Below are 25,765 nucleotides of genomic sequence, written 5' to 3' on the forward strand. Positions count from 1 at the left end.
GGCATATGAAAAGCAGCTATGTACCTGCACCTGTAACCACACCCAAAAGTGATGTCACTGTGTACTGACCCCATGCTGGAGTCCAGGTCTACATCACCGCAGTAAGGCGAGAGGTTCAACCACAAGAGGTCAGCAAAGACAGGATTTTTAGCTGCGGTTAATTTGCTCTTTAACCATGTGTGCTGTCTTTCAGACTGAACTTCCTTTCACTTCATTATCCAGTCTGACATCACGTTGGCTTTTCTGTTGGGGAAGGGTTCAACCATTCAAGATGTGGGCAGCAGTCCAGAGGTCTGGAACCAGGACAGATCTTCGCCTGACCTTAAAGCTGTACTAATCAATATTTTTATATTCAAAATGGGTCAAGTGACTGTGTGTAACGTGAAAGTGGTTGCTGTTAGTGACAAACTAGAGAATTATCACCACCTCTGCAGCTCCCTTCAGCTCTATGGTGTATTTTAGCATCTTTGGACTCACTGCCTTACAACATGGCTACTTTAACCAAGCAGCCTTACTTGCCGAAACCCAACCCAGTATGGGTCGCGCAAGACTGATCTTGTCATCTAGTTTGGAGGGATTGTTTTCATATCAGGTGGGAGAGTTGATGATTTACAGTTAATAAGGAGCGAGAGGCTGATCCACATATGAATGATGTCAGTGATCATGGTATGGAACAAATGTGAACCATGTGGACTCAACTGGTTTTACAGTAAAAGAGAAGAGATGTACCTCCGCCTTTACGGAAAATGTGCAGTGTGCGTGTGTGTGTGTGTGTGTGAGAGAGAGAGAGAGAGAGAGAGAGTGAGAGGGTGTGCGCGTGAATACTTATTTAGTTTCTCCCCAAACGTCGCTGACAGCATTCTTCTCTTGGCGGGTGGCGAGTGAGGAGCATCAGACAGAGAGAGAGAGAGAGAGAGAGAGAGAGAGAGAGAGAGAGAGAGAGAGAGATCGGGGAGTCCGAGAAGAAGCTGAAACTTCGCTGCAGACGCTCCAGCACAGGTTGGTTTCATATATTCTCCTATTCTATGATATCCTGCATGGGGGCTCAGCAGCGCGTCTGTTTTGACCTTATTGTGGACCCTCCGCTGTGTCGAACCTCCCTCATCCTCATAGCATTCCTTCAGCTTGTGGTCTTCACTAACTTGTAGTTTTATGGCATCTTCTCCGGCTTCCTCCATTCAGCATTTTCACACAAAAGCTGCAGACCTCAATCGGGATATTTTCGCGCGTCTTGCAATACTCCGCGTCGATACCAGCAGCCACACCAGATGAATCGATCCTTCACGAGGCGGTAATGGCAGCTCAATTAGAGACACTCGCATGGCAAATGTTTGCTCTTCATCTGGAAGCGTGCGGCCAGTAATCATCCTCCTGTCCAGTCCTCTGGGCTGGAGTCTACCCCCGTGCGCACCAGGGTGGAAAAGGGTTGATTGCAGCACGGATGAACACAAAAGGGAGGTTTTGCGCACGCCAGTTTCCAGCAATGATCCACTCACACGTATACAAGTTGAACGATTATTTTCACAAGTGTGCACACTTTTCACTGTTACATATCAGCAGCTGAAATGAGACCTGCTATTAGCCTGTTCATGAGGGTAAGAATCAAACACCAGTGTCCGCGCATTGTGATGTCCGAACGCGTTGGCTTAATAAATCCTGATGATAGCAGTAGAAATAGCATTATGTTTGAAGCAAGACGCATTTCCATACTGTTCATCGACACACAGCCACACACTTTACTCATCTTTTAACTGATCAGTGATCACTAGCTGTGACGTATCAAATATTGAGCAGGGCTGCGAGTTTACCGGCTGCCAGGTCACCAAACCTGAAAGGCGACACCCGATCACCTCAGGAAATAGCTTCACGGGCCCTTCAAGGGCTATTTTTATCTGCGGCGGTGCGTCAGGCGGCGCACACGCGGCTGTCCTCTTCATTGTAATGCTGCACATGCCAATAACACTATGAAGACAGAGAGGGGGAACCAGAGGCAGCGTGCTTCAGTGTTGCAGGGAAACGGAGAAGTGCACAAAGATGATTTGTGTGTGTGCAGCTTTGAGCAGAAACAGACAAAGAAGAAGAACTGCAGAGAGAGATTCTTTGTTTGGTTTCATTTTTTTCCATTCAAATAGATTTGCTTTGTCAGTGATACTGTTAGTAAATCAGCTTTAGGGACAGGTGGTTCTCCTCCACAGGTATGTATTTAAAAAGCACGGAAATAGAAATAGCTAAATGAACTTCATGCACAAATCAGTCAAATGAAACCATCTTATTGGTTCTTATTTGAACCATTTTATTGTTCCCATATCGTTATACATAGTTAGAGTGTGTGTCTATTATGTATATTTAGGTGTTGATGGGTCATCACATTCTTTCATTCTTCAGTTTTTGTGATGTTTGTTTTCATCACAGTGGATTGATGCGGTTGTTGCAGCAGAGTGGATGTTGCAGTAACGTGCAAACCGCTGCCTCCTGCACTCTGAATCACTGTAACTCTCACAGGCTACAACCTACTGCACTCTGAAGCGTCCTAATTAGCCTGCAATCATGGCCGTGGTAGTAAAGCTGATTTGAACTGGAGGGAGAGAGAGAGAGGGAGGGAGAGAGAGAGAGAGGGAGGGAGGGAGAGAGAGAGAGAGAGAGAGAGAGAGAGAGACCTTGTGGAAAGCAGAGCATATGGTCTGGTGACGTAACACCGGTCGGTGCCGACGCTCTGTCAACGTTGCCTGTGTGTGTGTATGTGTTTGTGTGCGTGTGTGCATGTGTGTGTCCGGCTGAGGATTAGCCATAGACCGAGTCAACTCCGATGAAACATACACCTCAATAAATACTCAACAGTAAACAATGAACGCCGCGGCCGCCGCCACCTGCCTGCTCGTCGCCGCCCTCAGCTGCTACCTCTACGGCAGCGATGTGATGGTGTCGCTGCTCCGTGTCTCCGTTGCAGACCTCTCCATGCCCGAGCCCGGAGCTGCTCCGCGGCGGAGCCCGCAGGGAGTCCCCTACGCCGACCTGCAGCACATCGTCAACGCCGACGGACTGCACCTGTTCTGCCGCTACTGGGAGCCCGCCGGCCCGCCAAGGTTAGTGGAGAACAAGCGGGAAAACTAGCGGAAAGTGTGTGTGTGTGTGTGTGTTTCGCTTTCTGGTTCTTCTGTATATGTGTTGAGAAAGCTTACTGTGGGAGAAAACAAGAGTGCTACTTAAAGTCATTGTGCCGCTGAGGGAAGTGATCTATTCACATGGCTGCTTTCAGGAGTCACATGAGGACTCTCCTCTATCGTGCATGTTAATCTTCAGATGTGTGTGTGTGTGTGCGCGCGCGCGTCCAGTCCTGTGTTTTAAAAGTGCACTCGGTTAAGGTATGCAGAGTCTGACTCTGCCAACAGCTTGGGCACATCAACACTGTCTGATTTCATTTATTTTCATCTTCAAACAGCCTCAGCAGTCACATCAGCTCTGTGAGTGGCCGAACAACTGTCCAATCAGCACTCAACAGGAAATGTGCTTTTTTTAAACAGTTCTTTTAATATTGGCATGTGTCAGGTTAGAGGAGCAACAGTGGCTCATTGTTGTCAGATTCTAGAGCTGTAACTCAGTAACTTGACAGTAATAAATGCAGGTAGGTCCATGCTTTTAACAATCATCCACACTTGGAGGGGGTTTATTGACAGTTATACTAAGGTCCTGTTTTGATCGCTTATTTAAATATGAATAATCAGCTTGCTTCAGCACATGCCACACAAACATCACTAGGTCAAAATGAGACAACAAACTGACATTAGTCAGGAAAAATCAGTCTGTCGTAAATCTGGAGAGTTCAGTCTCATTCTGTGACCCAAGCTCATTAAAAACATTATAATTATGTTAATCTCTTCGTGGAGGCGACTGCCAGATGCACCCGTAACTCATACTGGGTCATGACCCCGTTAAAAAAAGCAAAACACCCAGGAAACGTTACTTGTTGAAACCATTCAATGTTTTGTTAATAAGTCAAATGGCACATTTATCTCTCTGTATTCCACTATTTAGAGTATTAATTGTCTTTTGGGGGCTGGGACGGACAATAAACTGCAGAGAGTCGCAGATTTCAGCTTTAGTCACAGTCAAACGTGTCATAGTGGAAAGAAGAGTTGCTGAAACATGTTTGAGCTGTTTAAATGTGCACCCTTCATTGGACATGTGACACCCTGAGAAGATGACAAACTGTACTGCAGAGGGAGACGCATGTGGAGAACGTTTCTTCAGTCTGGGCTGCAGTGAAAAAGCCAACTTTGCGTCCACGGCTCACTGAGATTCACAAAATCACTTCCAGTCCAAGGAACAAACAAAGAAACAGATCAATGTGGGTCTCACTGTAGTTTCCAGCTCACTTTATTTTGAAAAACCCAAATATCCAAGAATGAGGAAACGCTGGCTATCAAATGTTGAAACCTGCTTCCTCATACACGCTTGGGTGTTGAAGTAGTTCCTTCGAATTACATACTCAACCCTTCTGAAGAGCATCGTCGTTGCTTTGCTGGGCCTGAGGTCCTGACTCATCGGGCATTCTGGTGTGTGAATGGAAATGATGTCCCTCAGCCAAAAAGACATCAAACAACACAAATCCATGATTAATGGGTCCACTTTAAGAAAAAAAAAACGACTTGTTACTGGTGGTGGTGGTACTTTCCACAGTCTGCTGCTGGAGGCCCCCCTGCTATGTCGTGGCTGTTTTAAGACCCGTGTGCACACGTGGTCGTGGCAGTGCATGAAATGCAACACAGACAAGAGACTCGCTTACAAACCACATTGTTGCATGTAGTGTGAGAGCACAGAAGGAAAGAGATGTGACACAAAAGGGAGGCCCACAAAACATCTGGAGTCAAGACATGACTGATCTCTCTCTCTGTCTCTCACTCACACACACACACACACACACACACACTCACACACACATTGAGGTTCACACATCTCAGCAGAGCAGTGACTCATTAACTGACACTGGGTCTGTACCTCTGCTGTATGATTGCTCCATAAACTGTGGCACACAGTTTAGCGTGTGTGTGTGTGTTTATGCTGCATTCTTTCATGATTTATTCTGTATTTCTGCTCTTGTTTAGAACCTGTGTGTGCATTTCTGTGTATGTAAGCAGCAGTCCTTTGGGTGTTTTTGTGGTTTTATTGAACTCCTCTGCCTGCTAAGCTCTGGCAGCTCTTGTCAACATGTAAATGTACACGATTCTGCACTGGCAGCGGAACAGATATTTGACCTTGTAATTGCCCACAATGCCACTGTGGCCTGAGGGCTCGCTGCGGTCACACAGAAGCCCTTTCCCAGACCCATGCCTGCGCTCCCACATGAACAAAAATCTACTTATGCACCGACCTGCTCATATATTTAAAGCTGGTCACCAAAGACTCTTGGAGATAAATAACCAAATCTAAAAATTGTCTCCTACCCTGCCAAAGGCATCAATAAATCAAATAGCAAGTGCTGTTTCACCGGCATTACCATAACAGCCTTATTTTTCTCCTACAAATCATGTTTTTTGGAAATAGGAAGCTGAATCACTGCAGGCTTAAAATAGCTGCAGATCTCTCTGCATTGTAACTGTTTTAGAGCCAAGGCTTTCGTTGGCTTATATAAGAGCTTTCTGACTGGAGGCCGGCCAGTGACCATGCTAAAAATGCATGCAGTCATGGCACAGAGAGGCATGCGATGTGTCCATGGAAAGTTATGCGTGGTGATGTGCACATCCATTCACCGATGTGTGCTCTTGATAGCTGATACCGATATGTGTGGACTGATGCTGCTGATGGCAGATATCGTCCACTTTGTGCACTCCAATTTAAAGCTGCATGTTGACTTTCACAGGACACTTAAATCCTTCCCTGAAACCCAGGCTAATGACATTTTTTAGCTGACCTAGCAGCTCCTAAAAGCTGGGTGAGGTAGATTTATTGCAGGTTTTACAAGCTGACAAAACGCCAGCCATTCAGTAAAATCACACCCTCACCAGTACATCCCGAAACTGACTTATTGGTCTTAATGTGCTGTAATACGCTGCTGCGCAGTTTAACTGATGGTTAGTTCTGAGTGACAGTCAGCATGTCCTGGACACGCTGCCATCTAAATCTCTTCATGCAAAGTCAGAGTAACACACAGGATGTTATCAGACAGTAAAAATGCTGAGCAAACGCCACTAATTGAGAAACTCCAGCCTGTTGTCTATCTTACAGCCTACACTTTACCATGAAAGAAACTCTCTCACACACACACCGCCTGTTTTAACACTGACTGCCCCTGCACTCACAGGTTCCACAATAAAAGAGTTGTCAGTGGTCTGGATGGATGCAGCCTCCAGACTGGCAGCAACCCACTCACTGCACCAGTCAGATTAGTAGTTTAACACAATGTGGCTCTGCATGCAGTTCAGCCAGAAGCTAATAGCTTTAGCAGTATTCAAGTTAAAACGTGGCTATATCCATTAGCATGAACAGGAAATAGGAATTAGAGGCATTTAGCATACGCCGTGGATGCTTTTAAAAAAGCTTCATCATAGCTGCGTCTCTAAAATGCTACTTGTTGTGGAAGAGTGAGTACATTTTAGGCTTATAGATTACTTCTGAAAACAGCAGACTTATCTTTCACACTTTTGCGATAGGGGAAGTTTCCTATCAGCCTCAGTAGCGGCTGGTGCAGTGATAAGCTCGGACGATCAAAGAACTCTGCATACAAGAGATTTCAAACAGCTGCCTGGAAGCAAGACGGCTTAGACTCATTACGGTGATGCACGATTATGAACTAAATCTATGTGTGATAGTGTGTGAAGTGACTTCTGATAACATCCTGCTATTGGCAGTGTGTCATGTGGTTTGCGAGAATTCAAAAACAAACCAATATATATAGCTGCAACAGATGATAAATTTCGTTCTAATTCATTTATAATAATTAATCTGATGATTGTTTTGTCATTTAATTGATTCATCATTTATCACATCTTTATAGTTGAGATGCGGAAACTAGTGAATGCTTGCCTGAAAATGGCTTAAATTATTAAAAAAAAATTGCAGATGATTCACCATCATTGTCAAAACCACTTAACTTGTGGCATGCTGTACTGTAACCATGGGGGCAGGCAGCAGTTTCCGAATGCCAGGCTGACATTTATTGACTCAATTAACTGAACCAACCGTAGGCCAGACAGTTTCGAGCATGGAGTGTTTGTTTAGTGAAAAAGCGGAATTTAAGCAGACTGTTCTTGCACTAAGTGGACTGGAAAGAGCCGTGCGGTGTGTGGTCCTTATGTAAAACCAGCCAGCCAGAAAAAAAGCACCTTCAGACAAATGTAGGCAGATCATGATGGGAGCCAGTTTTAAGTTTTTTTGCTCTGCCAATGATTTTGGCAGAAATCTGACTCAGCCAGCCGGACGGCTGGTGTGTTTTCAGTATAACTGTCCAATGAATCTGTTGCTGGTGGACCAGGAAATCCCAAACATGCAAAGGCAGCCACTTTGATTAACAGTTAGATAATGTTCAGCAGGGCAGGTGAATGAGACAACATCAACAGCAGGTGTGGGCAGGTGATGTTACAAACCACCTCAGTCACATTGTTTGTTTTCTATACAGTCTACAAAGTGTTTTAGGGCAAATATTGACCGGCTGCAAGTGTAAATGTCCTTCAAAGGTGGTTCTGACATCAACAAAGTGCAGTGTGTGAGCTTAAATCACACGTCAGTGTAACCTTTCTGACATTGGTTTACCCCTTTTGTAAAGTTCAGGTCTTAAACACTACTCCTTTCATCTCCTTTCCAAACATATAGACATATGTAAATATCAGCTTCTGCTAGATTCAGGAAGAATTGTCCACTCCCAACAGGATGAGTATGTAGTATAGTATGAATTAGTATGAATCACATGAAAGACTTCCAAAATATGCAAGTCTTTATTTAAAATGTTTTTTGTTGGGATGAGAATGAGCCTTGGTCAAAGGTCACAGGCTCCTGAAAAGCCCTTTCACTAAAACCAGGAAGTAGGTGAAAGGTGGAGGAGTGGAGGGGAGGTCCATCAACAATGATTGACAGATGACCCAACAGATTTCCAGCCGGGTCTTTGAACCCACTCAGAGAGCAGCATGCCTGCCGGACATGCACTGCGCACCTGTATTTTTACAAACAGAACAACTGACAGACACACACACACGCACACACACACACACACACACACACACACAGCTTGGGTAAATGGGTCATGCTGTTAGTGAAGTTTTTTTCCTGACGGTGTCTGGATGAGCTTCCTTCCCTGTTAGTGTTTCTATGGTCAGACTATTTAATCTGACTGCTGCTCGCTGCCACTGTTCCTCCTCTCAGCGGAGGATTTTTACAAAGATAAAAGCTCTACAGTGGTTCCCTTCATGTTTGAGCTCGGGGGCAAATTTTGGCTGAGTAATGCAGTGCATGAAATATTATTGGCTCTTGTATTCCCATAAAATTCACTGATTGGTAATTCAAAGTGCCAGCTGTGATCATTTGCTGTAAGTTATTGTGAAACGGAGATGGAGGAGAAGCACTTCAGAGTCAGTTTTCAGTTTTCATTCCACTGTCGTTCATATTCGCAGTGACTTAGTGCTGTCCTGAATACTGTAACAGTACGTTAAAAAATCTGCATCTGTGACCTTACCAGCAACAGCCTTATCGTTCACATAACCTGAGACATGGATCGTGCAAATAGGAGTAGAAATGATTATTGAATATTAGTGTATGTTAAATGTAATTTGTCTATGGGGAACATGGCATGTTGCAACAGCAAGTAGTGATACTGTACATGAAAAAAACACAGTTACATAAGATGCAAAGCTGCAAAGAAGAAAATGTGCAAATGAAGGATTCCAGCAGTTACGAGAGTTTTTTTTTTAATTCAAGCAGTGTTCCTGCATAATAAAAACAAGCCTGATCAGAAGACAATACTATATTTTTCATGTAATTCTTGCTCCATCTCTGCATGCAGCTAGTTCAGATGTATTTTGTCTATCACTCCACAGAAGAAGAAGTGTGCAGGGTGCTCGTGACCACATGCGAGCTAGAGAAACACAGGCTCCCTTGCATGTTGATTTTGCATTGGATGCCCTGCCTTCAGTTGTCAGTTAGCCGCAGTCCTGAGCTACGAGGGATCTACCAACACCTAGTTTGTATTTGCATCTCATCCATGAGGACTTCACTTCCCTCAGCTCTTCTTTGACTCCTTTCAAAACTTTTCACAGCAAGCAGATGATTGCATGTTATAATTGCTGTAAATAGACAGTGACTGTTGGGTTGTTACGTAAGGTTTTGCAATTGCACCATAAATGGATCGCCCTTGAGCTTAACTGTATTGGGATGTGCACTCTGCAAAGAACGGTGAACTAATAAAACTGGTCTCAATGGTTTACATTTTTGCATCAGCGTTGTAAACCCTCCTGCTGTGGTCGATTGCCGTCTGTCTAAATTTCTCTCCATCAAACAGCCACTTCCTCTGTCTCTCTCTTGTGTTTGTTTTCCGCACACACACTCACACACTTTCTGTAGCGACTCCCCCGTTTCTTGTTTACTTAGCAATAGCAGTTTGTCACACATCACCCCCCCCCCCCAAGACTCCATCTCATTCTCTGCCTGTCACATTGTTCTCGTTCCATATCCATTTTGTTTTGCTCCTAGTGCAGCGACTCTCGCTGTCACCTGGGAATTCAAGCCTGACAGTATCTTAGTACTGAAATGTCTTGAACAGTACGTCTGGCATTTTGATTTTGATGTACATCACTTCATTCAAAAAGGGGAAATGGAAAGGGAAAGTAAGCTCTGAGAGCTAACAAGCTTGCTAATGTCAGTAAAGAAGCTAACCTGGTTGCGAACAGGACAATAAAGTTTGCACATTTTATTCGTAAGATGTACTTATATCATGGACTCTGACTACAATTAGTTTCTCATTGGAAGAGCTGTTTACAGTCAAACAGAAAAAGTTACATACAACCTATAAGTAGTTTGTGACACAAAGCTAACGAGCTACAGTTCTGCAAAATAGCTTCCTGTTGGTCAACAGCATTAATTCATAGATCAAGGTTCACCAGAGTTAAACTTGATGTGAAAAATTTGTGCAGATTTGCTTCCCCCTCGTGAGCGATATTTTAGTTCAGTCTTGAAAAGTCGCTGTACATTTGGCTGTTCATAGGCTTCAGTTTGCTGCCTCACATGCTGTTTTTCTTCTCATTCTGTCTTTAGTCCTCTCATCTTTCTCTTTTCCTTTCATCTGTGCCTCTTTATTTCTTTACTTTACACACACCCCTACACAGTAGTACATTCACTGAGTCTGTTCTTAACAGCACTGATGTAGTCCTCCACCCACATATATTTCCTATATGTCCACACACACACACAAACACACCCAATACATCACATAGAAGAGCTTTACCACATATTACAGAGCTTTAAAGAAAGCTCAGGAATATGTGCCTCTTTTTCCTACACTCACATTGTGATACACACAAGGTTAGAATAAAGGGGAACACACACAGGCAAACAGTTGTTCCTCAGTCATTCATGACTTTTCATGCAGCAGGTTGCAGGATCTGTGTTTCTGCTATGCAGCTTGTGGAGGCACTGCAGCTCCGTCAGAGGTACCGCTGGAGCTGACGTGCACGTTGCAGGTTGACAGTTAAGATAGCGGAAAGCAAAATGAAGGAAGTGAATCAAAGAATGTAAAACAGTAACATAGGTGTAATAATTGCAGGGCGTGGTAATTGTCTCCTGCCTGGTGGTTAGCCCAGCGTTTGATCATTACAAAGTGGACGAAAGAATGTAAACAGGATTAACGTATCAAATCTGGAGTGTAATTCCCTGAATGAATAGTAAAGACTGTTGGGCTACGAGCTACCAAAATACCATCAAATTTATTAAACTGGAAATTCCATTCGAGGGGCCACGGTTTAGCTTCCATACTGTTTTTCTGTTAAACTGTTCTACTCATCATAATTGGTTGCTTCTTATTACGGTGATTAAAGGCAGGACAGTTGGTGTGTCTCAGTTAGTGGGAATATAGTAAAATAAAATTCAAAGCTTTACGTGTTTATTGCTCTGGATGGTGGTTTAGATAGTTATTAAGAAATATGTGAATTGAACTTCATGTAAGCACCATTATGGCAAGGATGTTGCTGCCACATGCAGCCACATTCCTAAAATGCCCAAGCTGTTTGCTTTTTGTGTGAAATTCACAGTTGAAGGTGCAGAATGTGGCGTCTGAGCACAGTTGGAAGGTTTGAGAGTTCCTGTATAATCTTGGAGCAGCCAGTCAGCATTGCATTAAGGGGATTAGGGTCTCGGCTTTGTTTTGGGCCTGTGGTTGTTTGGAGTAGCTCTGAGTGGAGCCAGAGGGAGGACAAAACTCTCTCTCGCTCTCTCCCACAGTGTTTTAATAAGGCTGGTTATAAGCCATGTTGTTCCGGCAGCTGAAACCGGTGTGGGAGACAAGTGGGTCTCAAGTTCCCATGAGAGATGAGAGGGTGAAGAGAGATAATGAGAAAGACAATTTCAATCTCTTCTTACTGGAAGATTGAAGTACGTCAGCCACACCGAAAATAATCAATACATCTGTGGCAATGCACCTTTGAGGGAAATGAGCAAAACCACAGGATGAAGTTTAGTGTTAATGTGAAGCTGCTCCCACTTTCAAGGCACACATCCACCTCTGAACAGTATCGTTTCAGCTGAATATATTTAGGGCTGAAAGTATTTTTCAGTTCTTCAATTAGCTGATCAGAAAATATGTCAACCTATTCTGAGAACGCACAATTCTAGCTAATCTTGACTTACAGTGTGGCTTAGTTATAAAGTTAAGAGCGTGCGTGGAACTTCAGCTGAGTCCAGCAGCTAGAAGTCAGAGCAGAGCGTATGGGGAGAGGTGTAGATGATGATGTCACTCACAACCTCATTAGACCTTTGAATGTTGTGAGCAAGTATTTCAAGTACTGTAGGTGTTCAAGATACCAAATAAAGCATAAATCTACCTGCCTGGCCTGCTTTTAGCATAAAAGTTAGAAGACATTTGACATTTTACTGCTTCTGTGTCTTAATAAATCTTTTGCCTTTGTGTTCGGCCTGTCATTGGTCTTTTCTGTAGTGAAGACTGATGGGAGCCCACAGTGCCGTGCATTTGTCCACCCAGGTCAAGGAGGGGTTTAGGCTGATGTATAAGGAAAGCGGTGAAATGTCACAGCCTATTGAAGTAGCATTTGTTCAGGGCAAATGTCTCTTGAGTTTCACCAGACCACTTTTAGCAAAGTGGAAACAGTGGGCTAGCTTCGCCCGGCTGAGCCGACGTGCTGATGATGCCTGAATATTGTCACTTGTCTGCAGATGCCTGAAGCTGAATGAATGCAGACATCTGTTAAGATTCAGTTTCTGGGTAATTAAATCCTTCGTACTGTCAAAAAATGCAGGCTTTATATCTCCTGCAGCTCGCTGTCACCAGACGTATTGCCTTCAGTTGATGCACTTAAAACTGGAACTGGCAAAAATGGAGAAAAAAGTGAGAGAGAAGAAGAAAGAGATTGTGAAGTGAACCAAAGAGGTATTTAGAGTATGATGGATGGAGAGGTTCTTAGAGAAAGAAAGACGGCAAATTACAAATGTCACATGACAACTGTGGTTCAGTGGAGTGTGCGGTGTGTTGTTCACTGTACGTCTTTACAATGAACCCGGATTAGCCCCATTAATCCCCTGCTGCCCCTCGGCATGCGTGTTACAGAACATTGTGCCCATACAAAGACACTCATTCACACACACACACACACACACACGTTTGTTTCCATCACTTGTGGGGACATTACTTATATTCATTTCCAGTAGACTGCCACTAAACATGACCATGAGTATTACTTGCCTAACCCAAGTCTTCACTGTAAAGTTTCAAAGTTGTTGAACTTCACACCATGAGTGGGCTTCTGAGATTAAATATAAAAATATAGAAACACATACACACACACACAAATACACACACTCGAGGCGATGGCTGTCTAAAAGGAGGGAAGGAGCAGCAGTGAGTGAAATTCAAGTGATTGCTAATGAAGCCTGATGAACAGCTATTCTTATTCTGCTCCCACTTCCATACCCCGCCTCACTCTCTCGCTCACTTTCACCCTGTTTCACTTCATTCCCTTTTCCTCCGTCGCTGAATACATTTAGACTAATTGTCCGCTGCTGTTGATTGAAGCCCTCACAGGCTCCTCAGCACTGCTGCAGCTTAGAGAAAAGAACACTGGAGCGTTTCACTGCTGCTCCACTGCTTAAATATGCACCCACAGAAGAAGTGTAACCTGGAAAAACCTCGTCTCAGAGCATGATTTCCAAGAGGTGTTTGTTTCTGAGCAAACGCGAAGTTAAAACCTCATTTTGAAGAATAGACTTTACATGATAGCTTCTTAACCTCTCTTCGCTCTGTCATCATCTCTCTCCCCAGACTGATATGGATTTAATGGGCGAAGCTAACAAGGGATTATCCTGTTTCCTTTTGCACAATGAGTGTATTTTGTGAAAGGAGAATGTTTTTGACATGCAGTATTGGTTTTAGCTTTACCCTCGGCTTGTGTTTGACAAATCACTAATTGCATAGTGTGTAATAAGACTGTTGAGGTACGTCAAAGTAAAGGTAGACAAAGATCTAATTGTCCAACTAGCTATCTGCTGGGGCTGTTTGGATGCCATGATTAATTGAAAATTAAATTTCTGGTGTTACATATTACAGAGCGTTTGCATATTGGCAATGTTGAAACACCTCTACAATCAGTATAGGGCACAAAGAAAGGAGTAAATATTAAATACAACATATAAAGTCTCTCTAGACTCTTCACATCTGCACATATATGTTTGCACAGCTACAGTGCACCTTTGGCAGAAAGTATTTTAATGCATTTAACTTATATTGCTTTTGAATGTCATTTATCTCTTATTTTGTAGTATTTATTATTATAAATCATTCTTTATCTTTTTTTCTAACTCTTTAGACTGTAAATTGTACAGTGCAGCAGCATCTGGAGTCATGTTTCTGTCCACCTGATCAATGTAAATCCATCATTCACTCTCTTTTAGCTCAGTTTTGGTCTCCACCGGCTCCAAAGGTAGACATCAGGCTATTTAGCTGCTAAATGTACAGCTAGTCTCTAAGTGTGTCTGTCTGCTGTTTAGTGCAGAGCAGGTAGTGACCAATAAGCTTTAACTAACCCTGTACTCATTGTCCCATTGTCTTTTGATACATCGTCATCACAAAAATGGTGATAGCTGCATTAATAATCCATGACTGTTCCATAATATGGCATGAACTCCTCTTTCTCCTCATTGCTGAGGCACAAGACATGTCTCCATGAGCAGGGATGGGACAAGCAAAAGTTGGCCCACTCGCATAAGACACAGCTTCTGTGCATCAGGAGACACAACCCCCCTAAAAACACAAATAGAAATGAGCCTTACACTGCTTTTATTCATGTTGTTGAATGATCCAGTGTAATTTACTGTGTGTCTATGAAGACTCTTAGTCATCCAGGTCATTGTTATCCAAGGAGGGCTGACTCAAGGGCAGCTGGACTTGTCGTATGAACTCTCAGGTGTTTCACCTCTCATTCAAGGGGCTTCTTCAGTTCTGGGAGCTGAACTTAACAGCTCTTTGGAAGAGAGGCGAAACATTTTCGACTTTCTACCACCGAGCCCAGTTGCCCTGGATTCAACCCTCCTTGAATTTACTGTATAATTTCCTCATTGACAAAATGGCTCTGCCTCAAACCAGCAGGAAAACGTCAGGATATGTGAAGTGTTTATTTCCATGCAGCCTTGCTGAGTGAATACATCATGAATCACAGAAAAGCACTTGGATTGAAACCGAGCCACTAAATGTGCTGCTGTGAAGAAACATTTGCATACAGTCTCTGTTAGTCTCCGAAAACCAAACCACAGCTTCCACAGGTTTCTGTCAGCGATGTCAATGTTCCATTAAAAAGAGAGCTGGACGGTCGAAGCTCTTTTCTGCGTGTTAATGGCTCACTTTGTGTTTTACTGGATTCCCTCAGAGTCTGCTTTGAGTCGAGCAGGCAGGGATGTGTTGAGGCAGATAGGACAGATGGATGAAAGCTGCATCTCTGAAAACATTCTCATCTTTTTTTCACCTGCCGCTTAATCTCTATCTTTCACACATGCACACACACACAAAGTCACAGCGGTGATGCGCAGATATGCATAAGAAATTCACACACCAAGCAGCCTGTCTGTGAGGGTTTTTTCGGATTCTCATTGCGTCGAATTTTTGGTATTTTTTCCATTCGTATACGTTCCTGCGTAAATTTTGCCTCCATCCCATCAGTTCCTCCATCTCACAGCCGCCATGTTGAGAAATCTTCAAGCTTTACTTCAACCGGAGCAGTCTGTTGAATCGAGGAGGGATGATGATCCAAAGGGGAGAAAAATACAAGCATTTACTGTTTGTTTATTTCTGTGTGAAGAAATAAAAAAAGAGACAGACAGAAGGCCTGTGTTTGAGAGCACTTGGATGAACTTTTTCCTCTCCTCTGTTCAGGGCTCTGGTGTTTATTGTGCACGGGGCCGGGGAGCACTGCGGCCCGTACGATGAGATTGCACAGAGACTGAAGGAGCTGTCCTTGCTGGTATTTGCACACGACCATGGTGAGTAATACTCACATTACATTACGTTAATGCATGCATGCACATGTACACTCATGGTTGCCCTTGCATTCATTGGTAGTTCAAACACAGAGTTGTGCACAGCCTCAAAGAAACAGCCTCTCTGTCTGATAACAGGCCTTGTTATTTGTTGAGTGAACAAACCCTTTTAGACAAAGTTAATTAGGCTCGGTGGTACATTGCTCTATTCTTCTGCTGCAGTGCCTCTTTGTGTGGAAGTGTGTGGTGTGCTTTTAATGCACTGTCAAAGAAAGCTTCACGAATGCGAATGAAACTTCTGGCTCTGTTCAGGTTTCACTGAAACTGTGTTGCTGGCCCGCCAGCACTGCGAGAACCAGACAGTCCGGTCACACCATCAGCTGTAGCTGACATTCTTTTAGCTGCTTCTCATTTTCAGAGTGGAAAACCATGAGCAGGTAAAGGTTTAGAAGCAGAGTGAGTCCAAGATCTCTAAGACAAGGAGAGACACCCCAAACATCCTGAATACAGCAAAAAAAAGCTTACGAGAAACAGAGAGATCAATGGAAAACAACCACTTTGCAGTACTTATCTTCATGTCTACTGTCTGTGCACCTGATGGTTGCAGTACAGTTTGGTATTTAACTGATCACTGTGAACATACAGTATATAACCTTTATTGTAGTATCCATCGTCGGTCAGCGACAAAGCAATTACATCCAAGATTTGGGACTTTGCTGACGGAAACCATCCTATTCATATACTGACCACCACACTAGCAGCATGGCGGTAGCAGCTCTGTGGAGGGCGGCTGGTCAGTTGGTCCGCTACTTTGGCCCAGACTGAAATACCTCCACGAATATTGAATGGCAACATTAGCCTTTAGCTCAAAGCATTTCGTTGCATAAGTACAGCCTCACTGAGCCGCTAGCGTGGTTGGAGACTTTTTTTATGATGTAAAATGTACTCTTTCTGTTTCTCAGGTTGTCGAAGGTATGATTTTCAATTGATTTCATTTTCAAACCTGCTCATGTTTCAACATTTGCTGTTTTCCCAACAGCATATTGTACTGTAAATGTGAAAAGGGCTCAAAAAGAAGGATTAGATAGAAACAGAACAGGACAAAGAGGCATAAAGCAAAGGACAAGCTGACAAACTCATACCCACCCAAGCAGGAATGTGTGAACTCATGTGACTGTGCAGCAGGACCTCACTGCAAAAGAGCAGCACACTTTCTTCTGTCTCTCATTTATTTTCTTCTACAACCCTGATTCCAAAACATCGGACACTGTGGAAAACTGAATGTGATCATTTGCAAACAAACTTTGTTTACGGACAACGAGCCCAACATCCTTTATACAATCATGTGTTCACAAAGTGGTGAACTACGCTCCATCCTCGCTTATGGACGACCGAGCCTTTCCAGGATGCTCCTTTCATACCCAATCATGATACTATCACCTGTTACCAATCAACCTGTTTACCTGTGGAATGATGCAGACATTCCACAACTTTCCCAGTCTTTTGTTGCTCCTGTTTGAAACATGTTGCTGTCATTCAAATTCTGTTTTACCCAGTTTTATTCAACTTTTTTGGAATCTGGCTTGTAATTGTAGGACATCTAAGACTTATTCATTCACAGCCTGCACAGGCTGGAGGTTTCTTCAAGCCGGCACACACTGCATCTATTTACCAGAGAACAACCTCCAAATTCTGCTTGTGGCTGGTTAACAAAACTCCAAAATACAAAACTTAGAGCTGACACATATGAATTGTTTTTCCTTTTGCAGAATGTGGATGCAGAAATGTACTTGATGTGTGTGGAAGAATACATACTGCACCATTACTGCCATTTTATTATCAGGCAGTGGTGATATATTCATTCATAGTCATTCATTGTCTGTGAGATCAGTGTTCACTGAGAATTCCTCAGTCTGTGCAAAGACTGTTTTTTCTACAAATCTGACTGGATTAGATGGTCCCCATCTAATCATATAGTGTGTTATAAACCACGTAGTCAATGTTCACTTACTGCTTATAGTGCTACATAGGGGGCTTGTTTCTGTTTTTTTAATTATGCTTTATGAAAATGTCACATTGGGCTCTGGAAAAAAGGAAACACATTTTTGGCTGATTTGTGATATTTTATAGACTAAAAAAGTAATCATCAAAAATATAAAAATGAAAATAATCATTAGCTGCTGCCCAAGTTCTGTCATACCATATGATTCACCGGACATGTGGGCACGCCATGCTCACACTTTCATGGTTATATGAGACTTAATGTTGCTCTGGTTGTGTCGCTGCTACAATCAGTTGTGCACCTATTTCTAATGTATTGTATTTATCAAGCATCATTCATGTTATTCCTGCATCAGAAAAGAAGACTGGGGTTTCGAAAAAACAGCGTCGATCAGTCTTGTTGCTTCACTGCTGACTTGCTATAATCAATTAACTCATAAGCAAGAAAATCTGAAACGAACACATTCATGTCAAGACTGCTTTTTGCCTGTTGCAGCTCTTCCAATCTCAGAGCAGTGGATCTGTGCTCTGCCCTGTTTGTGTTTGTGTGTCAGTAATCTGTGTGTGTGTGTGTGTGTGTGTGTGTGTGTGTGTGTGTAAGTGAGTGCAATAACAAAAGCTGTGAATTCAGTGGACTGTGAGGTCATTGATCTGACATGCGAGGGCATATAGCATGCATCGATCCGAAGTTTGCAGCGCTCCATCATTCACCGTGCATCGATTTCCACACTGTGTTGATCGCTTCAGCGCTGACGAGGAGAGAAACATATGGCGTGAAGACATCCTCGCACATACAGCACACAGCGTACAGTATTTATTCAAACAAATGCACACGCTTAGGGTGGCGGAGCGGCAGGGAGAAGGTGTGAGCTGCACATGTTGTGAATGTTTAGGAGCTCAGCGGTGTCATTGGTGCGGTGGTCGCCATGGCAACCCGCCTCACCTCTCAGCCACTGCCGCAGAAAGATCGAGGGGAACGCACACACATCATATGAATGCATGCACACATACATGTGCACATATTTTTCCTCCTCGCCATCTGTCAGTCACATCTCTTTCTCCTCTGTCTTCTTCTCCTCTTGTCTGTCTCCCGTCCTCTCACTCCTGCCTCCGTTTTCTCCTAACCTCACTTTTTATTCGTCTTTTCTCTCCACTCAACTCAACTCTATTTTGTCCGCTTCTTCTTCCTCTTCTCATCCTGTTCTCTTCCTCCTGTTTTGCTTTGCCATTCCTTTCTTCTTCCTCTTGCCTTCATCCAGGGGTACATGCCAGTTTGATCCCATCACATATGTAATTGTTCCTCTCTTGACCCAGAAATCATGCTTCCTCCTCTTTTGTTCTCTTTTGTTGTCACCTGTTCCCTCCTTCCTTCCCTCCTTTCCGCCTTATTCTCTTTTGCAGTCTCTCACTTAAACCCCTGCTCTCATCCCTCCTTACCTCCTCTGTTTTCTCTCCCCAACTTATTTCTTGTTCACATCCCCCTCCTCTCTGCTACTTCATCCCTCCTTATCCTCACTGCTGTCTCTCCCTCAATCTGCTCCCCCTTTGAGCTCCTTCCTGTGTTCCCTCCACCTCTTTTTTTAAAAGAGGAGGGTGGATCAATGCTCAGAAATCAGCACCACTGGAAGAGAATGTCCTCAGTGCAGAGCAGATCTGTAAAAAACAGAAAATAAATAAGGATCTAAGAGTGTTTTGTGTACTACAGCCAAATACTGGAAGTAATGACAAGCTAAAAATATTATCTGGTGTGTAGAGCTCTTTAGGAAAGCTGTTCTTAGAGAGTGTCTCATCCTGCTCTTATAGTTTCAGGCAATCCTCAAAAGATCTAAAAACATATAAAAACAATGTAGAAATGTCTCTCTATACAATTTAAAGGTATTCTATCACTACATCGGCTATACTGATTTTTGTAAATGTCAGTTTATTCTGAATTTAAAGCAGCAACACATTTCAAACAAATGAGGACAGGAGCAACAGAAGACTGGGAAAGTTGTGGTGTGCTCCAACAACACCTGTTTGGAACATTCCACGGGTAAACAGGTTGACAGGCTGCTTTTCTATCTAATCTTTGTATTTTTTTCCCCTCTTCTCTCAATATGACGGTTTCAATTATTCAGATGTTATGTTTAATAGCCTGCTGAGTAAGTGGTGTCTGTGGTTCAAGGGAAGCCTTGAATACTTCTTTGCCTTTATTGTGACAAAAATTGAGGCTTTTTTCCCTTTGAAGGTATTAAAAAGGTCTTTAAAATCACAAAATTACAAGTTTTTCAAATATTTTTTTGCAGTTTCCTCACACCATTCTCCTCCTCCTCTTCTTCTTCTTCTTCTTCTTCTTCTTCTTCTTGTCTTTCTCTCCACAGTTGGCCATGGTCAGAGTGAAGGCGAGAGGATGAACATTAAAGACTTCCAGGTTTATATCAGAGACTCCCTGCAGCACATTGATCTGATGAAGTCCCGTCACCCTGACCTGCCCATCTTCATCGTGGGTCACTCCATGGTAGGACACTTTCCATTTAGTATATTGCTGTTAATTGCAAGTTAAACATTTGGGCCAGTCTTTGGGTTTTGTTGTATCTTAGTCACATCAGCTGTAAGGATAGTGCAACTCTGGCTCTTGTCGAGGTTTGTTTTTCTGCTTTGTTTGGTGTGAAAACATCATATTGTCTCTGAGCTTCTGGTACAGTGTTCCGGTACACAGAGAGGGAGACACAGCTGCATGAAATTGATGGGCAAGCCTTAACCAAGCACAGCAATGAAAAGTACTGAGATCAGTGTAAAGAGGTTTTCTGCGACACTGTGACATTCAAATGAAAGAAATGGCACACTCTCCTCTTTCAGCGTGAAGTGGTTTCATGTTCCAAAATAGCCAAGCATGAAAAACCATGGTGTTCTGCATGAAATCTGGACTGAATAACAGTAGAAGAACAATAGAATTTGGGTGTTACTATACTGGCACTTTCAAGAAGGGACTGTGCTATGCAGCAAAATACTACTACGATTTTAATGACATTTCATTTCGTTTGTGAATTGTTTCTGTGTAATGGACAAATGCCACTTTCATCTGCAAATAGTTCAATGAAGGGTTGCTAAGTTGGCCCTGCTTACCTTTTACACAGTGACACAGATTCTGCACAGTCTGCAGCTGCTGGTCACTGGAAACCTCCAACAGAGCAGTCAGAGGTTCAGTGACCTGCTCAAGGGCAGTGTGGCAGTATTTGCCGAGGAGAGGAGAGAGTGTGCTCACTTTCCCCAGCCAGGCCAGGAGTCCGTCTAATGTTCTGCTGGCTGTGTTAGTGACTGGCTGTTATCCTTTATCACGTATCAACTTGTAATAAATGATAATAATATTTTCTGTGTACAAACAGTTTAATCAGTGGTGATAGTCAGGCTGCAAACTACAGATCATTTTCATTCTTCATGAAACCATCGATTGACTCGTGAGTTACATAAGATCCGTGCCACTCTCATATCTATGTGTTAAATATGAAGCTAGAGCCAGCAGCTGGTTAGCATAGCTTAGCACAACAGCTGGAAACAGCTAGCCGGCACCTACCAGCACCATCGAAGCATGTGTTCGTTAGTCGACCCTCACAGACAGATTTTGTTACCGTTTTCACAAAGACTGTTTACAGTCATGAAACATGAAAGTGGCATCAGCCATCTCATCTAATTCTCTCTAAAAAAGCAGGAAGCGTATCTCCCGAAAGGTCGAACTTCGTCATTTTCAGCTGTCCTGTTTTGTCCGTCCAGCAGTCCAAAACCCAAAGATATTCAGTTTAGAAAGATATAAACAGAGAAAAGCACCAAAACCTTGCATATGGCATATTTGTCCCATTAACAGTTCGATTATCAAAATTACTGCAACTGTCTCTGGATAATCTCTTGATATTGTTTTGTACAGTGAGCAGGATTGAACATAGAACACACTTACAAATGCAAAAGACGCATTTAATTAATTATTAATTTCCCATTTGCTTGAGCCTCCCTTTGATTCTCTTCAAAGTTTTTATTAAAGTAGTTAAAATGGTTTTAATTGCAATACACACAGCGTCCATAAAATCTTGTGCTAAATGTGGCTTTATGAAATCTACAGACACCCTGTCGAACAGGAATTCTCATTGAGAAAAATTACATAACGCCTGGATGCAAAAAACATTAAGACCGGCCAGGAAACTATTTTTAACTGAGCAGTTTATTCATTTTTTCACAACGCTGCATTCAACATCTCTGCCTCTCACTGTTGTTCACTGTGACCCACTAACTCTGAGCACAGCTAACAGCACAAACAGTAGTGACCAGTTACATAACGAATGATTGTTTTGTAGGTTGAGTCAGTGTGTGTACGCCCATGAACTTGTTTCTGTTGGAGGAACAAGCTGCTCAGACTTTATTCAAACAGAACGCACACATCCTTTCATGTACGCAGCTTTATTTGCACTGCATTATTGATTATATATATCTTTATATGAGGAAGAAACTAAATTCGCTGTCGCGTCACAAGAGATTCTTTGAACAGGGTGCAGTCAGCACCACCTGTGTCAGTCAGAAACATTTCAATACACTGTCTTTAGTGTTAAGCTCACAGCTGGAAGACTCTTTTCGAGCAGGCAACACAGAGGATGAATGCAAATTCATCACTGAACTGTTCTGCCACGAGAAGCGAGGAGCCTTGTTATCTCGCAGCACAGCAGTGATTCAGTGGGCATGTTGGATTCAACACGAAAACAGGCTTTTACAGCAGATGTGGCGAGCTTTGTGAAAGAAATGCAATCTACATTGGTTGGATCTCTATTTATGCATCATGGAAAACTTGGAAAACACCCCTCCTGATTAAATATAATTTTTTGCTATGGAGGCTTTAGGTTGTGTGTTTTACATCAAATTGTGCTTCATTCAAGGCCACAGCTGCTTGTAAATGAGGTTATATTTAACAGCTTCAGTTGGACTTTCAGATGCTTTGAACATGTAAAAGGCCAGCTCATGATTCTGGTTTTGCAAACCTTTTATGGCTCATGCTTATCAGGCAGCAGTACCGTATTTATATAAAGACTGAGGCAGCGTTCATAACAATCCGCGGTTGTAAGAGCACAGACGCAAGTAGTTTTGTGTAAGTTAAACTGTGGGATCCCACAATGAAGCTGAGCGTCTGTTTAGACATCCGAGTGTGTAAATATTAAGGCAGAGCTGACCGAAGTCACATTTTGTCATCCCCTCTTCCCTCTCTCTGTTCTTTCCTTCTTTCTGTCCATCTGTGCCATTTAATCTGCATCCTGTTCTGTCCTGTAAGCCAGTCCAACTGTCCCACCATCACCTGCTTCCCTGTCCTCTCTCTCCTCCACGGTACCTCCCTGTTTTTTTCCTTTTTCCTTTCTTTTGCCTGCATTTAATTTCCTCATTTTGTTTCTCTGCTCTCTTTTCCTTGGAAACAAATAAATCCCAGACCTGAAGTTTGGGAAACCCAACCCAAATCAAATGTTGTTTCACTGTGTTTTCACAGGCGTCCTTTCCCTGCTTCCCAGTGTTGTGACTCCTCATCCTGTTTCTATTAGCCTGTTCCTCTGCTCCTGCCTTTGTATGACTCTCTGTTTAACGGGGTCAGGATGACACTAAAAACTACAGTGGAAACAATGGAAACCACCTGTGGATTCTACAGTGTGTGTGGAGACGCTGCTCCAGTGAGAACTTCCTGAGGAGACCGTGGAGCAGTTAGTCCAGCCACAGTGTAGATTTAGAAAGGAAAGATGTGGCCCTCCTCACACACCACCTGAACAGCGGCCAGCAGCTGTTTCTCCACACTGAGCTTAAATTCATGAGCAGTCATTACATAGATTCCTAACGCAACAGAAACAAGGATGAGATTTCAAATATGTGCTGTCATAACTGGGGAAGAGTAGTTTTAAATGGGCTTCTTTAGCGCTGTGTTAATTGTTAGTCAGGACAGTGGCATGCATGACTAATGTCGGTCTGTTGGTCTGCCCAACACTTTGGTCCAGATGGAAACAGCTCAACAGCTATTTGATGGATAAGCATGAACTTCAAGTAGCATACAAGCCACTGACACTTTATTTGTTCCATTATGGTATTTTTGAGGGCAGTTTATTGTGGACAAGTTGCATGGCATGTTAGCGTTATCACTGTGAGCATATTAGCTTAGTGACGTTAGCATCTGTCTCAAAGCGCCGCTGTGCCCGAGTACAGCCTCACGGAGGCAATTACAGGAAGTTTTGAAAAGCGCTGCAAGCTAATGTGAAGAATTAGTTTGTAGCTTCCCAAAGAAGAATCACAGTTTTCACAAAACATTTAAACACGGGCGAGCAAGTAAAAATGTGAAATAATTGAAACCGACAAAAGAGGTTACAGTTACACGTCTGTGGCTTCTGCGTCAGATACGGCACATTGACTATTTCACAGTTTTCTCTCTCTGCGTTTTGTTTGGTTCAGCGGGAATTCAAGATTTGTTTATCTGTGTCATATCAGCTCATGGGAATGCTGACAAATGCCTTCAGCTTTGGCTCCTTCGCTCTTCCTCATTTCTCTTCTCCTCCATCAGTATTTCTGGCCAAGCCTCATTCGTTCTACTTCCTGACTGCCAGACTTTTATGTAATGCTTTGTCTCTGTGTAGGGCCTTTAGTATTTTTGTTCAGCTTTTCAGCGTCTCTCTCTCTCTGTATCTGTTACTCATTCAGTCTCTTCTTATGCTAAACCATATTTCACTTTTCGTTTTTTGTGTGCAACCTCTTCACTTCTAACAAGCCGTGTTTATCGTTGTTTACTCTTTACTGAATTGTGTGATCTTGATGAATTGTTTCAATTAATTAATCCAACAAAAGGCTCCTTACGTGGGATCTGATGATACCTTTCATATGAACAATAACACATATTTTAATCAAAACTCCAGTCCAGTGAAGTTCACTTTCTCTGCTGAGTGTAACCTTCACAGAAATATTGTTTAATTCTTCTTCTCACCTACTGCGTAGTCACAGTACCACTGAATTGAATCCAGGCATGTGTCCTCTGTATGTAAACCCATCAAGGATTGCTTATTGTTGAAGGACTTCCTGCTGCAGCCTGCACGATCATTTGTCTGCCATCTCCATACATTTGCATAAGACTTCATTCAAATTCTAACTGGGAGGAGTAGTTTTGTTACCAGCCTGTTGAACAGTCCTGTCCTGTCTGCACTATGCTAGTGTGTCAACTCTTTACTTAATTTATTGACTGTTTAGTGCAGAGGTATCACAGCATTCTTGCATTAGCTGGCTAGTTCATGTAATGTCAGCGAAGTCAGTATTTAGACCTTGTAATTTGGGTATGCTTGCTATATCGTCCACATAATGTCAGTATGTTGGCTCCTCAGGCAAATTTTGAGACTTGTAGTCCACCCACTGTCAGTGGAAAGACAACATACAATACCAGTATTCATCCTCTCCACCAAAGTTCAGAGGGACAAAGTGTACGGAGGCCTCCAATCACCTTCTTAAAGAGCTTCTCTGTCCCAGTCCTCCCCCTCCTCCCGGCTACCTCTATTCTCTTCCCTATTCACACTTATCTCTCTCTATCATTGGCGCCCATGAGACAAAATGTGTGTGTGTGGAAGGGCATGACCCACATTGGGTTCGTGCACCAAACTGCCAAATTACATTCAGTCATCTTGTTATATTTAGTCGGAAAACAAACACGTCAAACCAAGCAGCCAGTTTGATCAACTTAGATCATTCAAGAGACATTTCACCATCACCATTTCACTGTGTGTGTGTGTGTGTGTGTGTGTGTGTGTGTCTGCATGTGTGTGCATGCGTGTGTGTGTGTCATGGTGTGTACAATTATTTCAGTTCATCTTTGAGCATTTGCTGAAATGCAAAGGAGAGACATGAACATGGCATGCATGCACGCAGCAGCGAGTGAGTGTGTGCTTTAGAAAGTGGGATTTTCTGGTGGGAAATGTTTCGTCTTTTAGTGCCTCCTTTCATGAAGTGAGCCTGTCATTGGCCCCAGCCTGATGAATATTCACACAAGTGACAAAGAGCGCTCACATAAACAAAGTTGAAGCCAATTAATTAGGCTCCAGAGAGAGAGAGAGAGGTAGAG

The 25,765-nt window shown here is 43.0% G+C and overlaps 1 protein-coding gene across 2 annotated transcripts in view; it reads left to right on the forward strand.

The window, feature by feature from the left end:
* The first annotated feature begins 881 nt into the window (after positions 1-881).
* Positions 882-25,765, forward strand: part of mgll (monoglyceride lipase) — a 37,340-nt gene continuing 12,456 nt past the window's right edge. The window contains exons 1-4 of one of the 2 annotated variants that reach the window (XM_041945448.1): positions 882-999; positions 2,839-3,083; positions 15,572-15,678; positions 20,037-20,173. In XM_041945448.1, the coding sequence (XP_041801382.1) occupies positions 2,845-3,083; positions 15,572-15,678; positions 20,037-20,173 (483 nt within the window). In that variant the 5' untranslated portion in view covers positions 882-999; positions 2,839-2,844. The remainder of the gene's footprint in view (positions 1,000-2,838; positions 3,084-15,571; positions 15,679-20,036; positions 20,174-25,765) is intronic. The other variant, XM_041945449.1, reaches the window with a different exon arrangement.

The sequence above is a fragment of the Chelmon rostratus genome, chromosome 10, assembly GCF_017976325.1.
Source record: "Chelmon rostratus isolate fCheRos1 chromosome 10, fCheRos1.pri, whole genome shotgun sequence".
Lineage (NCBI taxonomy): Eukaryota > Metazoa > Chordata > Actinopteri > Chaetodontiformes > Chaetodontidae > Chelmon > Chelmon rostratus.